Genomic DNA, 17,277 nt, shown 5'->3' with positions numbered 1-17,277 from the left:
CTTCAAAATCGGTAAAAGATCAATTGGGCGAATTATTGCTTCGTGAAAACTGACCATTACTGTATGTAATTATAACCTGCTTTATTGATGTGATAGAAAGGCATTTATTGTTTCAATGTCTTATAAAGTCAATAAAAGTAAAAATACATACATAAGTCCTTTCCCAGTAAATATACATTAGGTATCACCACATTCGTAATGACCCATACTATAGAATTATAATGTTCTTTACCCCACACTGTGAATACTATAAAATAATTTTTTTAAAAGCCAACCTAAGCTGTTTTTAGTCACCTTGTGTCCAAAGCAGAATAAAAATAATCAAAATTTTGCATGGACCAATAAAAAGAACTCATCTTGCAACAAACAGGTTTCATGATTGCAAAAAAAAAAACACAACACCACTATATAAATCATGTGCAGCTGTTATTGCTTAATAAAAAAAATATAAAACATGCCATTTTACCCTCCCTCCCCCACCCCTTACTGAACGGACAGAAGAGATGCAAAGAGGGGAATTAAAATAAATAAAGTCCTCCCTAATTCTATATAACCTTCATATAATTTGATCACGTTTCCATTCAAATATCGTTGAAGATACTGCCAACATCCATTTCTTAATCATTTGTAATCTTGACGCAAAAAAACATTTCTGTCCTCTTTTTTCCCCTATATAGTGCATATCTTCTGCTAACAAACATGACACAGACAAAAAGGGTGCTTTTATCTGCTCCTTTACCTCCTTCATTACGTTCCCCTAAAATTTCTGTAACTGGGAACATGACCACATCAGGTGTAACCATCCAGGCAGCTCCCTTCCACACTCCGACGCATCCTTTTTCTTTATCTTAAACTGAAATTTTGGGGTGTAATATACTCTAACAATGTTAAATTGTACTATACGGTGATTGATATTCATTGAGATCTTTCTGATATTTCCTAATATTCTATTGCATTTACCTTCTTCTAGTTTCCATACAGCATCTTCCCATTTTTTTTCCTTCTACTTATATCCTCTTTTTTGTGTACATATTCTCTTAGGGTACAAACCCACTTGACGTATTTGCTGCGTGAATCAGTCTTAAAAATAAGCAGGCAAAACGCAGGTTGGCTTTATACAATTGTTCTGCATTAAAATACGCAATTGCGTATTTTTGAAGCGTAAAGCTTGTTGTTAGCAAAGCATCAGTTGTTAACAACCTGTGCGAAAAACGCATGTAGCTTCACGCTTCAAAAATACGCAATTGCGTATTTTAATGCAGAACAATCGTATAAACCCAACCTGCGTTTTGCCTGCTTATTTTTAAGACTGATTCACGCAGCAAATACGTCAAGTGGGTTTGTACCCTTAAAGGGGTTATCCAGTGCTACAAAAACATGGCCACTTTCTTCCAGAGACAGCCCCAATTTTGTCTCTAGCTTGGGCAGGGTTTTGCTGCTCAGTTCCATTGAAGTGAATGGAGCTTAATTGCAAACCGCACCTGAACTGGAGACAAGAGTCGTGTTGTCCCTGAAAAAAAGTGGCCATGTTTTTGTAGCACTGGATAACCCCTTTAATTCACTGTTTATTCTTGCTAAACCTTTCTTCTGCTGTGTGGCAACTCTTAACTCTCAAGCGATCCCAAGATTTCAGCCAACCCTGCTGACGTATATCTTTTACTTTTTGTATTCCTGCTTTAACACACCTAAAGGCCCTATTCCACCAACAGATCTGACGACAGATTATCTGCCAAAGATTTGAAGCCAAAACCAAAAGCCTCCTTTGAGAAAGCCAGAGGTTTCTGGCGAAACTAGTTAGGTCTGTAAAGGCAGCATATTTTAGACAGTGGTTCGTTGAATAGGTAGCCGATCTCCAATAGTACAGCAAATTAACTGACTTAGGAAAACACGCAGGTTAGCCGCGATAAGGAGAGCGTTCTGCCACAGCGGCCGCGGGGCATGGTGCCCGCGAGCACATAGCAAGACGCCTCTCCTACTGACTGAGGCTTGTTTCTACGCAACTTTAGCAGGCTATAATCGCCGCTAGCGTTCAGCCACTAACCCTCACAGTCAGAAAGGAACACGTAATATGATTGAGCGATCAGGTCTGCTGCTAGTAAAAGTAACCCACAGTGAGGCAACGTATCATCAGTAACTTATACATTAATCACACATGCAAACATTGATACAAGTGTGCCACTACGCAATACCTAATCACAAATGAGTAGTGCTTGATTAGCCGGCAATCAAGCATAACCGTATTATGACTAAGTATACTGATGAATGAATACAAGTGCATTGTAAATTGATCGCAAGTTTTTCAACACGGCATACCTGCAAGCTATATACCGAGCAAAACCATTCAATGAACTACTTTTTACTATAGCACTGTACAGGGCCGCCGTCAGGAATTTTTGGGCCCCATACAGCCAAAATGTCTGGGCCCCCCTACCAAAATGGGGGACACATTATTGTTTTTTTACAGCCCAAAATATTTGCTGATTTACAAGCCAAAATATAGTGTACAGTACCTTTTCTGCAATCTCTGATATGTCATAGTAACAGTTATCAGTATTGCAGCGTGTAGTTGTACAGGTAGTCAGTACATGCTGGGAGTTGTAGTGTAGTCGCAGGTTAGCTGCCAGTACATGCTGGGAGTTGTAGTGTTGTCACAGGCTGACAGCTAACGTGTGACAACACTACAACTCCCAGCATGCACTGACAGCCTATGACAACATTACAACTCCCAGCATGCACTGACTGCCTATGACTACACTACAACTCCCAGCATGTACTGACAACCTGTGACAACACTACAAATCCTAGCATGTACTGACAACCTGTGACAACACTACAAATCCCAGCATGTACTGACTGCCTGTGACGACACTACAACTCCCAGCATGTACTAACTGCCTGTGACAACACTACAACTCCCAGAATGTACTGACTGCCTGTGACAACACTACAAATCCCAGCATGTACTGACAACCTGTGACAACACTACAAATCCTAGCATGTAGTGACTGCCTGTGAGGCTGTGACAACACTTCAACTCCCAGCATGCACTGTCAGTACATGCTGGGAGTTGTAGTGTTGTCACAGGCAGTCAGTACATGCTGGGAGTTGTAGTGTTGTCACAGGCTAGCTGTCAGTACATGCTGGGAGTTGTAGTGTTGTCACAGGCTAGCTGTCAGTGCATGCTGTAAGTTGTAGTGTTGCACCAGCTGGATACACACAGAATGGGAGAACCCTCTCTGACACCACATGACAGTCCTCCAGCTCCCAGCATGTCTACTAACTCAGCTCTGCTACACCGGCCCAGCACATGTTCCTCTCAGGTGTCTCTAACTTCTGACCTCTTCAGTGTACAGGAGTCGGGGAGGAGACATCACCATTGGGGGAGCATGATCCCAGCATGTGCGATGGCACGGGATACACTGCCTGCTGGACTCACAGGACACGCTCACCTGGCCACCATGTTTGAATTAGGCAGCACCAACAGCTGCAGCAGCATCTCTGTCAGCGAACAAGCGTCCTGTCATGAACTCTTCATCACATGACACTGAGGATCCTACCCATAAATAACTCTGTGGGATGAGGTGATGGGGGCGCGCAGCGGTTCTGGTCTCCTGGGGGCGGGCAGGCGAGCGGCCCAGCAGTGGGTGCCCTGACCTGCAGGAAGAGCAGTTTGCCCGGAGTGCTACAGCTCCCTCTCCAGGTCAGAGCGCACTTTTCATATACACACACTCTCTCACACACACATTCACTCTCACACATACATACATACATACACTCTCACACATACATACATACATTCACTCTCACACATACATACATACATTCACTCTCACACATACATACACACATACATACATATATACATACACTCTCACACATACATACATTCACTCTCACACACACATACATACATACATATATTCACTCTCATACATACATACACTCTCATACATACATATATACATACACTCTCACACATACATACATATATACATACACTCTCACACATACATACATATATACATACACTCTCACACATACATACATATATACATACACTCTCACACATACATACATATATACATACACTCTCACACATACATACATATATACATACACTCTCACACATACATACATATATACATACACTCTCACACATACATACATATATACATACACTCTCACACATACATACATACATACATACATACACTCTCACATACATACATACATACATACACTCTCACACATACATACATACACTCTCATACATACATACATACATACACTCTCACACATACATACATACACTCTCATACATACATACACTCTCATACATACATACATACACTCACACATACATACATACACTCACACATACATACATACACTCACACATACATACTCTCACACATACATACATTCACTCTCACACATACATACATACACTCTCACACATACATACATACACTCTCATACATACATACATACATACACTCTCACACATACATACACTCTCACACATACATACATACACTCACACATACATACATACACTCTCACACATACATACACTCTCATACATACATACATACACTCTGATACATACATATATACATACACTCTCACACATACATACATACATACATACATTCACTCTCACACATACATACATTCACTCATACATTCACTCTCACACATACATACATTCACTCACACAAACACACACACACACACACACACTCACTCCCAAACATACAAACAGACACTTACATTTCATTAGGAAGCTCCTTACATCTTCCCAGCACCTGCAGATCCTCTGTCCTCCTCCTTCTCACCGGCACCAGCTCTCCCGCCCCTCCCCCTCCTCATCTGCACGGGGCAGGAAGGTCTGTGAAAGCCAGGAGGGTGAGGGCCCCGGTAACATCTCCACACAGCACAGGGGAGGGAGCAGGATCCCCAGACTGTAGCTTAGTGAGAAGAACAGGTCTGTAAAGGTCCGTTCTTGTCACTAAGCATTGCAGTGTCCTGACAGCAGCACCGGGCCCCTCTCTGTGAGTCACCTGGCCCGGGCCCCTTACAGCACTACCGGCAATACTGCCCTGATGACGGCCCTGGCCCTGTAAATACACAAGCACACCTTTACTGTTTAATTAAATCTAATAAAAGTTTAGTTTTAAATCCCTATGGGGAAAGAAGGTAACAGTCTGCCACGGCAGATTTAATTTCTCGGACCAAGTCATTACCTCCCATAAGGTGACGGATCAACTACCCTCAAAGATTTGAAGCCAAACCCAGGAACAGACTATAAACAGAGAACAGGTCATAAAGGAAAGACTGGATTTCTCCTCTTTTCAAATCCACTCCTGGGTTTGGCTTCAAATCTTTCACAGATAATCTGTCGTCAGATCTGTTGGTGGAATAGGGCCTTTAGTCCCTTGAGCTTGTCAATTTTCGGCAAATTCCTATTATACTACAAGGATGACCTTAGTCCTCTATTATGGCTTTTAGTTCGTTCCATACTCAATAGTCAATTGTAACAGTGTGTGTGTGTGGGGGGGGGGGGAATCTCCCGATCCTCGGCTGTTTACATAACTATCCAAAGCCCAGAGAAGGGAATAATAAGGGTCGGAGGGTCTCCACCCCCCGGAAAGGGTGCACAGAAAAGAAAAGGTAAAGGACTATTAATAAGGAATCCTATCTAAAGTAAATAATGGATCAATTTTCGTGGTAGACTGATCAGGATCTAAGGAGAAGAGTTTTAATGGTCTTAAAGGGAACCAATCACCTAAGATACTGCTTTATGGTGCGTTCACACCTACAGGTTCTGCAGCTGATTTTCTGCAGCAGATTTCATTTAAAGGACAATTCCGGCGAAAAAATTTTTTGGCTTATTTAACACACATTACAAAGTTATATAGCTTTGTAATGTGGTTAAATACCCGGTCTGGCCCCCTTCCCCCACTTTCCGACCCCCCACCCCGGAAGTTAAAGAATGTATACATTACCTATTACGGTCGTCACGGTCCTCTTCTCCCGGGCGGCATCTGGCGACGGGTGACGTCAGAGCTGGGGGGCGGTCCGGGTCTTCTTCCTCTTCGGCGTCTTCATTGAGAGTGAATGGGAGAGAAAAGGCTGCTGGTGCACATGCGCACCAGCAGCCTTTTCATTGGCTGGAGCGCATCACATGGCTTCCAGCTTGCTCAGCCCTGATTGGCTGAGCTTGCTGGAAGCCATGTGATGCGCTCCAGCCAATGAAAAGGCTGCCGGTGCGCAAGAGACATCGCTGGACGGCGGACGCAGGTGACTGTGAGGCAGACGGCGGGCGAATGGAGTGGCAATGGTCACCGGAGGGATGGTGAGTATGGTGTCTGTGTGTGTCTGTGTTTTTTTTTTTTTTTTTGGGGGGGGGGGGGGGCCCGCCGGAGTTTTCCTTTAAATAACTGAACACAGCACTGCAGATCCTGTAGATGTGAACACACCCTTAATGCTATTGAAATGTGCTGCAGCAGCGCCCAGCACACTTCCCAGACATGCTTTTTTAAACTTTCCTCCCTGCAATGTATATTTCCCTAGTCGGCATCTAGTCACAGTCCCCTCTGCCTTCCTCCACGCCCAGGGGTGTGATTCAAACATAATAATTAGCCTGACGTCATTCAAGGGCGTGCCGTGCATCACGTAGAAGCGCCCACGTTCTTAGTACGCCGCGCATGCGCAGTACAGCGGTCCCGATGCGCTCTGTACTGCGCAGGTGCAGAATAGCCTTGAACATACTGCTGGATCTCCGGCAATGAGTTAGAGGCTTTACAGCGCATGCGCGGCGTAGTAGGAATGTGGGTGCGCAGACGTGATGCACAGCGCCCCCCTAAATGAGGTCCGGCTAATTATTCCATTTGAATCACACCCCTAAGCGTGATGGACGTGGAGAAAGGCCCAGGGGATCGTGACTAGATGCCAGTGGCTCACCGCCCAGATGACTAATTGCGGCGGATTTGCATACAGGGCACCAAGAATATAAAGTAAGTTTGGGGAATATACTTTGCAGGGATAAAAATTTAAAAATCATGTCTGGGAAGTGTGCTGGGCGCTGCTGCAACACCTTTTTAATAGCGTTATAGCGGTGTTTTAGGTGATTGGTTCCCTTTATGGTGCGTTCACACCTACAGGATCTGCAGCTGATTTCCTGCAGCAGATTTCATTTAAATAACTGAACACAGCATCAAATCTGCTGCAGATCCTGTAGGTGTGAACGCACCCTTAAAGTAGGATAAATAGTACTGTAGTTGTATTACTCCCCCGGGAAACATCAAATTACTGTATGTGAAAAAAAAATATTTTTTTACTAATAAAAAAATCCCCTTCCCTAATAAACATTTAGATCCCCCCCATTTTCCCATTTTATAAATTTAAAAAAACCTATTTGGAATCGCTGCATGCGTAATCGCTCAAACTGTTAACAGCGTAAGCGCCAAAACCCACCAAAATGCAAAATTGCACATTTTTGTTTACATCAAATCCAGAAAAATCAAAGAGCCACTTATATGCCAGCAAGGTAGCGGTAAAAAGAATAGATCAAGACGCAAAAATGATACCTCCCACAGCCCCATAAACTAAAAAATAAAAGCGTAAAATTTTTTAAAAGCCATCAAATAAAATAAAAGTTATACATATTATTGTAATCGTACCGCCTTAAGGAACATGGATAACTTGCCAGTTTTACCACAGGGTGAACGGTATAAACACGAAACCTCTGAAAATAAAAAGAATTGCACTTTTTTTTCAATTTCACTGCACAAATAATTTTTCTTCAGTTTTGCAGCATATTTTACGGAAAAATTAAGTGTGTAGTTGCAAAGTATGATTGGCGTTTCAAAAAAATAAGGGCTCATGTTGCTCTATAGGTGAAAATAAGAAAGAGATATGGCCTTTAACCCCTTAACGACCGCAGGCGTATATTTACGCCCTGCGGCCGCCACATGTAGCCCGGGGCCGCGGCAATTAGCGGGCACTGTCAGACGTTGTCCTGGAGAAGCAATCCACACATCCTGCTCGGGCCAGGGTCTGCGCCGTAATGGCCCTGATCCTGGATCGGCACTTGATTGCTTCCGGCTGCAGCTCATCTCATTGATCTATGCTGTATAACTAAACAGCATAGATCTCAATGAGGGATCAGTGTGCTTATACTAGAAGTCCCCTAGGGGGCGCTTCTAGTATATGTGTAAAATAAATAAATAAAGTTTTGTTACTAAAGGGGTAGCAGGGCTCCAGATGGCGACCAAAATGGTCGCCAATGCGACTAACATCTTGCAAATGGCGCCCAGATTTATTAATCTGGGCGCCATTTGCGACTGGCCCCGGCGGCGGCTGTCTCTTTAAGGACTTCCGCCTTCCGCATGCTGCACAGAAGCACGTGGCGCCTCTGCGGCCGTCCGTCCAATGAATGACGGACGTGCTGGATGACGTGTGCGGGGACACGCTTCTCCAGTGACGTCATCCAGCACGTCCGTCATTCACTGGACGGACGGCCGCAGAGGCGCCACACTCCAGCGCCTCTCACCAGCACCGTCTCCTGAATCCTGCCTGCCCAGCCGACCAGATAACCTGAACGTATGTGTTGCCGTCACCAACTTGTGGGTTTACATAACTACAGCTCCCATTAAGCCCTAGCAGTCTTCAAGAGCCTTGCGGGAGCTGTAATGGAGGACCGATGACCCTGCTTTCCGGTAGCTCAGTGAAGCATAACCCATGTAGATTGTATCCATATGCCACTCATGACCCTGGAAAAGCTGGGTGAAGTCAGCAAGGAGCCTGTGTAGGTTATCTGTCGTTCAGGGCTCTAGGAAAGCTGGATGACAGCCCTTGTGGGAGCTGTAATGGAGGACGTAGGGCCCTATTAAACGGGACAATTATCGTGCAAATTATCGTTATATTGTTCGAATTTAAGCGATCATCATTTTGTGTAAATGCAGCAACAATCAGACGACCAATAAGAAATCATTCATCGTTCTTTTGGTGCTGACGGCAAAATCATTGTTAAACTTCACTGTAAGAGTCATATGCGATGAAGCGATTTTTAACGATTGCAAATGAGACGGTGAACGATTTCAGGTTAACGATAAATGATCTTGTTTGCCATTGTTTAAAAAAAAATCACTTTGTCTAATATGTCCCTTACTGGTGTTCATCCAGCTTTCCAAGCGTTCAGAGCAGCTTATCCCAATGCGATGTGTCTACCTGCATGTAGAGCTGCCATTCAGGACTCCCGGAAAGCTGTGGGGACATGTAGAGCAGTGAACCCACTATCATCAGTGTCTGTATATATAGACTGCACAGTACCACTTCCCTCAGTGTCTGTATATATAGCGGTTCAGGGAAGAAACAGAGTGCTGCACCTCACACCTATGGCTGATACTAGTGCCCCTAGGCTAAATAAAAAACACATCAGAATTTTGTGTATGAATTGATCAGGCCATACTGCCCCATGTACCTCGTGCCGGTATCTGATACACATGGGTCCCTACACTAAGTCTACACCGTGCCAGTCAGTGGCCACCAACCCCGCAGGCGTGCACAGCCAGGGAACGGGGGCCATGGGACGGCCCTGCGACCCCCATGCCACAGGACCAGACCCAAAAACACCACACCAGAACCCGGCCAGCACCGCCGGCGGAGAAGGTCGCCCCCAAGCAGCACAAGTCTGGATAAGGTCTGTATATATAGACTGCACAGTACCACTTTCCTCAGTGTCTGTATATATAGACTGCACAGTACCACTTCCCTCAGTGTCTGTATATATAGGACTGCACAGTACCACTTCCTTCAGTGTCTGTATATATAGACTGCACAGTACCACTTCCCTCAGTGTCTGTATATATAGACTGCACAGTACCACTTCCCTCAGTGTCTGTATGTATATACACTGCACAGTACCACTTCCCTCAGTGTGTGTGTATATGTATACACTGCAAGTTGTAAGTTTCCATGTTGAACGTTTTCAAACTAAGAAAAGAAAGGATTTAAAGGAGGAGGATGCTGCCGTGGCCTCTGCACACAGTAAGTCCCATTTAACATAACATTAATTTTACATGTTTTAAAATGTTGGCGACCAAATATTCTATTTGGCGCCTAAATTTTTCAGGTTAGGAGCCAATGGCTCCTAGGTAAATTTTTTAGTCTGGAGCCCTGGGTAGTGCGGTGTTTCAAACTTATTCAGTAAATAACACACATTACAAAGTTATACAACTTTGTAATGTATGTTATGTTAGTGAATGGCCCCCTTCCCCGTCGCGGCTGAGCAGCCAATGACGCGACAAAGGGGGGCCGGCATGAGGGACAGATGGAGCGGTTCGGCCGGCCTCCCGAAGATGACATCATTGTCCCAAGACGGCGGACGGGGGTCGACACGAATCAGGTTTGAATAAAAGTTTGAATCACCCCCCCTTTTCCCATGTTATTAATAAAAATAAATAAACATGTTTGTTATCGTCGCGTGCGTAATCGGCCGAATTATTAAATTTATTTCATTCATGATCTCGCACAGTAAACAGCGTAAGCGTAAAAAAATCCCAAAGTGGAAAATTGTGCATTTTTGGTCGCATCAATCCAAGAAAAATTGTAATAAAAAGCGATCAAAAAGTTGCATATGCTCAAACAAGGTATCGATAGAAAGAACACATGGCGCAAAAAATTATATCCCCATAGACCAAAGGATAAAATCGCTATAAGCCTGGGAATGGAGCGATTTTAAGGAACATATATATGTTAACAATGGTTTGAATTTTTTACAAGCCATCTCATAATATAAAAGTTACACAAGTTAAATATCATTGTAATCGTAACGACTTGAGGAACATATATAACAAGTCAGTTTTACTGCAGGGCGAACGGTGTAAAAACAAATAACCCCCAAATAAACAGAATGGTGTTTTTTTTTCAATTTCACTACACATTTATTTTTTTTCTGGTTTTGCAGTGTACTTTATGAAAAAAATTTAGCCAATCATTGCAAAGTACAATTAGTGGCGCAAAAAAATAAGGGCTCATGTGGGTTTCTAGGTGAAAAAAATGCAACTGCTATGGCCTTTTAAGCACAAGGAGGAAAAAAACAGAAGTGCAAAAATCGAAATTGGCCCTGTCTTTAAGGGGTTAACCCCTTCAAATCCGGGACCATATTATTTTGTCTAACGATATGTAGAACAATTCTAAAACGTTAATTTACACCTCGAGAAAATAAATGTTTTTAGCTTCATTCATGCACTTTTAACACCTTTAGGACAGGGACAATTATTTTTTTTTTGCCTTTTACTTATAAAATTACTAACTCTTTCATCTTCTGGTCACTATAGCGATAGGAGAGCTCTTTATTTACCTGATTAGTTGCGCTTTCTTGTAACCAGGGCTGTGGAGTGGGAGCTAGTTTTGGCTGGAGTCGGAGCTAGTTTTGGCTGGATGTGACGTCACACTGAACTTCTGAGACTTTCAGTTTCTGAGAGACTTACCTGCTCTACAAAAGTACCGGATAACAGAGCCAACACCGGTCGGGACGTGCTCCTCCGGACGCAAAAAACAGAGGATCAAGAACTGCTAGCCATCACAGAAGATTAGAGCAGCAAACCAAGTATCGTTTTAAATATTGGAACAACAGACAAAAACTGCTGTACTACTGGAGCACATGAGGACTCTGCTATGCAATCACAGTGAGAGGGTGAGTGCGTTTATCTTAGTATACAAACTGACCTTGGAGAGTATACTGCTGTGATTAGGGGAACGCTACTATCTATACTAAACTTAATATCATTTAATACAGTGCTTCTCAAACTTTTTCTACTCGAGCCTCACCCAACAGACCAAGGCAATGCCTGGGCCTCACCAGACTGACCAGGAGGGTTCCTGGGCCTCACCAAAGTCCAAATAAAAGCTGAAAATAATGCTAGGGCTACCTGTCACCCATCTCCCAAGCTCTAGATACTAATAAAGCAAATACAAAATAAATTAATAATGTTGCTAAAATGGAGATTTTTGCAAACAGCAAAAGGACTGAGCAGATCATAGTCACTTTTGTGAAAACTGGCTCCCCAGCTGGGCCTCACCAACAACTAGGGGGCGCCTCACTGAGAAGCACTGATTTAATATATACTATTAGTGTCTCTATATATATTTATCTTCCACACTCCATTGTAGTGAGAGGATTAACCAAAGTGTGCATATAGCCAGAGAATAAATAGGCACTACTTCAAGCCAACGCCCTGAGGACTTAGCAATTAAGAGGAGCGCAATCAGATAACTTGTTTTATATTGTTACCATTGTGAGCTACATGCAGGTAGTACCTCTACACTGATACGCAGACCCCAAACATAGAGTGGACAGCGCTATATAGTGCACCATATTGCACTCTAGTTTTGGCTGGAGTACCAACTCTGACTCCAGCTTTAAAAAAATCTTTAAAAAATGAATTGAATTTTGATATGAATTTTAAAAGTTTTGCTCATGAATATATATTATGAGCAACATTCTAATAGGACACTGGCCCTATTACATAAGGGTGGTCATGGAAAAGTTGTCGGTCACTATTTGGCAGTTTGTTTCTGAGCTGGAAGAGTCCATTGTGTGTGGGGAGATCTGTGCTGTTCTCTTCCTGGATGCTGGCTGACTGTATATGAGCAGCAGTGTAATATGAAGATATCCTGTGTAATATGAAGGAGGAGGAGGAGAAGACATAAGTAGTAGCAGTAACCTCTGTCCTCAGTGTGGTGTTTTCTCTCTGGGAGAAGATTGTGTGTTTTTCTTCAGTGTTCTATGGCTGCAGCTGTGTGTGTGTGCGCGTGCTATGGCTGCAGTAGGTTGTGCGCGTGCTATGACTGCAGCAAGCTGTGTGTGTATGCTATGGCTGCAGGAGGTTGTGTGTATGTGCGCTATGGCTGCAGCAGGCTATGTGTATGTGTGCTATGGCTGCAGCAAGCTGTGTGTGTGCACTATGACTGCAGCAGGCTGTGTGTATGTGTGCTATGGAGGCAGCAAGCCGAGTGTGTGTGTGGTGTGCGCTATGGCTGCAGCACGCCATGTGTGTGTGTGCTATAGCTGCAGCAGACTGTGTGGGTGTGTGTGTGTGTGTGCGTGCTATTGCGTGCCCCCACAGTGGCCTTCTATATCACTGTGTGACCTCTATATCACTATGTGTGACCCCTCTCTCTATCACTATGTGTGACCTCTCTCTCTATCACTATGTGTGATCCCTCTCTCTATCACTATGGCTGACCTCTAGATTACAGGTATCTGGTATTGTTAGCAGTGTTTCTTTAAGTATGGTGAATATTTAGTTAGAAACATGGAAGACTGTCAGCAGGAAAATACCACCTGCTTCATCTAGTCTAGTTGTGAATAGTTCAGGACATGGAGGCTGGAGACTGGCTGCATCCACACAAAGGAGAAGCTGCTTTATATCTTTCCTTATTCCCTCAGAAATCGCCCCAGGATCATGTAGGACATTAGGGAGAAGATGCTGAGCTAGTGTGATAAATGACTCCCCTGGTATATGACTGGCCATTTATGAAGGAGCAGGAGTCTGAGTTGGAGTCGGAGCTGCGGCTTACCGACTCCACAGCCCTGCTTGTAACATAATAAATTTCAACACATAATTTGTAACGCCTGAAAACCCGGCTCATTTTATTTTTTTTTTCTAGAAGATCTAAAAAAAGACTGGATATTAATACCTCAAAGGAAACAGGACAAGCCTGAAAAAATTGATCCTCTCAGAGGGAGTCAGGGGAGATAAGAACAATGTTATTAGCACCTTTGGCTCCCGGATTTAGCCGCAGCACGAGGAAATCCCGGCAGAGGCACGACAGCCAATCACTGACTGGGGCACTTTCCAGCACCGGCACCCTGTCAATGATTGGCTGTCATGCATGGTGACTTGAATGACATTTTAGCACGGCGCCTAAAATGAAAGAGCCTTGGATGGGATTTCTCCATGCCACGGTTAAATCCGGGAGCCAAAGGTAAGAATCACATTGTTCTTACCTCCTCACTGAAAGTATTAATTATTTTAAGGCATGTGCTTTAATTCATGCACTGTCAATCTAAAAAATCTAAATGTTATCCAATCACGCTACCATATTCTAGAAGAGCGCTTACTCTTGTACGGATTCTATAATTTTCAGACATTTTTACTGTACGGATTTGGAGCAATGTGATGGTAAAATGTCCATCCCAAACAGATCGTTTGGCATTTGATTAGCGGTGGCTGCTAAAGTTGGATAAAGCCCCAAGGCTATGTGGAAAACATGGATATAGTCATTGGCTGTATCCATGTTTTCCAGACAACCTTGGAGCTTTATCCAACTTCAGCAGCCACCGCTAATCAAATGCTGAACAATCGTGTTGGGATGAACTCAAGCATGCTCGAGGTTCGCTCATCTCTAGTTATCATCCATCAGCCATGAAACTGGTCTCTCCTGTGATTGTAAGTATCCCAGAATTTTATTGGGCTTCAAATTGTGAAGAGTATAGCCCCAAATAGACATTTTACCAACCCACTACTCCAAATGCCTACAGTATCTCTGTATCTCTGATTGGCTAACAATTTGATTTTGTGATTTTATCAGACTTCAAATTGTGCGACATATAGCCCCAATTGATATTTTACCATCCCATTACTCCAAATCCGTACAGTAGAAATGCCTGAAAATCATGGAATTCGTACAAGAGTAAGCGTTCTTCAAGGATATGGTAATGTGATTGGATAACAATTTGATTTCATGATTTTATTGGGCTTTAAATTGTGCAACATATAGCCCCAGACATTTTCCCATCACATTACTCCAAATCCCTACAGTAAAATTGTCTGAAAATCACAGAATTCATACAAAAGTAAGCGCTCTTCGAGAATATAATAGCAAGATTGGATAACAATTTGATTTTCTGATTTCATAAGGTTTCAAATTGTGCGACATATAGCCCCAAACAGACATTTTCCCAAAAGATTACTCCAAATCCATACAGTAAAAATGTCTGAAAATCACAGAATCCATACAACAGTAATCGCTCTTCTAGGATATGGTAGCGAGATTGGATAACAATTTGATTTTGTGATTTTATTGAACTTCAAATTGTGCGACATATAGTCCCAAATAGACATTTTACCATCAAATTACTCCAAATGTCTACAGTAAAAATGTCTGAAAATCATAGAATCTGTACAAGAGTAAGCGCTCTTCTAGAATATGGTAGCGTGACTGGATAACATTTAGATTTTTTAGATTGACAGTGCATGAATTAAAGCACATGCCTTAAAGGACAACTCCGGCGGGACCCCCCCCCAAAAAAAAAAAAAAACACAGACACACACAGACACCATACTCACCATCCCTCCGGTGACGATCGCCACTCCATTCGCCCACCGTCCGCCTCACCGTCACCTGCGTCCGCCGTCCAGCGATGTCTCTTGCTTCCGGGTCCATGAGAGAGAAAAGGCTGCCAGTGCGCTTGCGCACCGGCAGCCTTTTCATTGGCTGGAGCGCATCACATGGCTTCCAGCAAGCTCAGCCAATCAGGGCTGAGCAAGCTGGAAGCCATGTGATGCGCTCCAGCCAATGAAAAGGCTGCTGGTGCGCATGTGCACCAGCAGCCTTTTCTCTCCCATTCACTCTCAATGAAGACGCCGAAGAGGAAGAAGACCCGGACCGCCCCCCAGCTCTGACGTCACCCGACACCAGAGAAGAGGACCGTGACTACCGTAATAGGTAATGTATACATTCTTTAACTTCCGGGGTGGGGGGTCGGGGGTCGGAAAGTGGGGGAAGGGGGCCAGACCGGGTATTTAACCACATTACAAAGTTATATAACTTTGTAATGTGTGTTAAATAAGCCAAAAAATTTTTTAGCCGGAGTTGTCCTTTAAAATAATTAATACTTTCAGTAAGGAGGTAAGAACATAAGAACAATGTGATTCTTACCTCTGGCTCCCGGATTTAGCCGCGGCACGAAGGGAATCCCACCCAAGGCTTTTTCATTTTAGGCGCCGTGCTAAAACGTCATTCGAGTCACCATACATGCCAGCCAATCACTGACAGGGTGCCGATGCTGGAAAGCGCCCTGGTCAGTGATTGGCTGTCGGGCGTGATGACGCATTTGACGAATGACATCAATTTATTATGTCACAAGAAAGAGCAACTAATCAGGTAAATAAAGAGCCCTCCCATCGCCATAGTGACCAGAACATGAAAGAGCTAGGAAGATTAGAAGTAAAAGGCGATAAAAAACAAAACAAAGATACAAAAATAAAAAAATTGTTCCTGTCCTAAAGGGGTTAAAAGTGCATGAATGAAGCTAAAAACATAAATTTTCTTATAGGTGTAAATTTAAATTTTTGAATTGTTCTACATGAAGTTAGAAAAAATAATATGGTCCCAGATCTGAAGGGGTTAACAGTGTATTAAACTGTGGTGGGTGTTAAGAGGTTAAAAGTGCATGAATTAAAGAGCTGTGGATCTGAAGGTGTTAAAAGTTGACATTTTTAGTTAATTTTACGTGTAGGTGTCACCCTATGGTCTTCCTGGCACATTCTGAAGCCTGGAACTAACTAGTCCTGGTTATTACCGTAGTACATGGTATATACTGTAAGAGCAATGCAATTCTAGTGCTGAGGGGCATCCAAGCCTCAATCAGGCAGATCTGCCCCGCTGGCATAAATGAGAACCTACACAATACTAGCTATACATATACATACATACATCAGCACACAGGTCGTTATTGCACACAGATGCAGAATATGCACATATGCAGTAATATGTGAATACGGCTGGGTGATCCCACAGATGTTGCCAATATGAACACTGTACATATTCTGCATGGATTTTGCTGCAGCCCTCATGGCACTGGCACACACGACACTCTTCTTTTCTGATGTATTGCACACATCGTGCGCCCTAGTGCCATATTAATACAAGGACAATGCATGACATACCGACCGGTCAGGGGAGGCGACTGCTCAGAACCTGCACAATACGGCAGCCTCCTTGCTGGCTTGATATAAGCTGGAATGTAGGTGGATGGTAAAATGTAGGTGGAAGCTGGAATGTAGATGCCAGAGGTAGGTGTAAAGGACCTTTGATGAAGTCATGCCCATGTGACCAGACTCGTGTGGGAGGAGCTATCTTCCGTCAGCTGAGCTTTCTATGAGGCAGCTGGTTCCCACAGCTTTTTATAAGGCAGCAGTATTGCGAGTGCAGTGTATACAATCAGCAGGAGGTAAGCCGCATTGAGGGTGCTGTTCTGCA

General features: G+C 43.5%; 2 protein-coding genes across 6 annotated transcripts in view; one reads left to right on the top strand and one right to left on the bottom strand.

Annotated features, from left to right (window-relative positions):
* Positions 1-17,111, bottom strand: part of ENGASE (endo-beta-N-acetylglucosaminidase) — a 104,809-nt gene extending 87,698 nt beyond the window's left edge. Inside the window, exon 1 of the mRNA XM_069951560.1 lies at positions 16,965-17,111. The gene's annotated coding sequence lies outside the window, so the exon portion shown is untranslated. The remainder of the gene's footprint in view (positions 1-16,964) is intronic.
* Positions 1-17,277, top strand: part of LOC138771684 (uncharacterized) — a 48,347-nt gene that overhangs the window by 25,983 nt on the left and 5,087 nt on the right. For 3 of the 5 annotated variants that reach the window (XM_069951566.1, XM_069951563.1, XM_069951562.1), the window contains exon 1: positions 17,117-17,248. Coding sequence is in view for 3 of the 5 variants with exons in the window: in XM_069951563.1 (XP_069807664.1) it covers positions 17,176-17,248 (73 nt within the window). In the remaining 2 variants the exon portion in view is untranslated. Of the gene's footprint in view, positions 1-11,396; positions 11,705-17,026; positions 17,091-17,116; positions 17,249-17,277 lie in introns of those variants that run through there. The other 2 variants (XM_069951565.1, XM_069951564.1) reach the window with 2 other exon arrangements.

Source organism: Dendropsophus ebraccatus, chromosome 14, assembly GCF_027789765.1.
Source record: "Dendropsophus ebraccatus isolate aDenEbr1 chromosome 14, aDenEbr1.pat, whole genome shotgun sequence".
Taxonomy (NCBI): domain Eukaryota; kingdom Metazoa; phylum Chordata; class Amphibia; order Anura; family Hylidae; genus Dendropsophus; species Dendropsophus ebraccatus.
The sequence above is the reverse complement of the archived record's forward strand: the minus strand, read 5'-3'. Positions and strand labels throughout refer to the sequence as shown.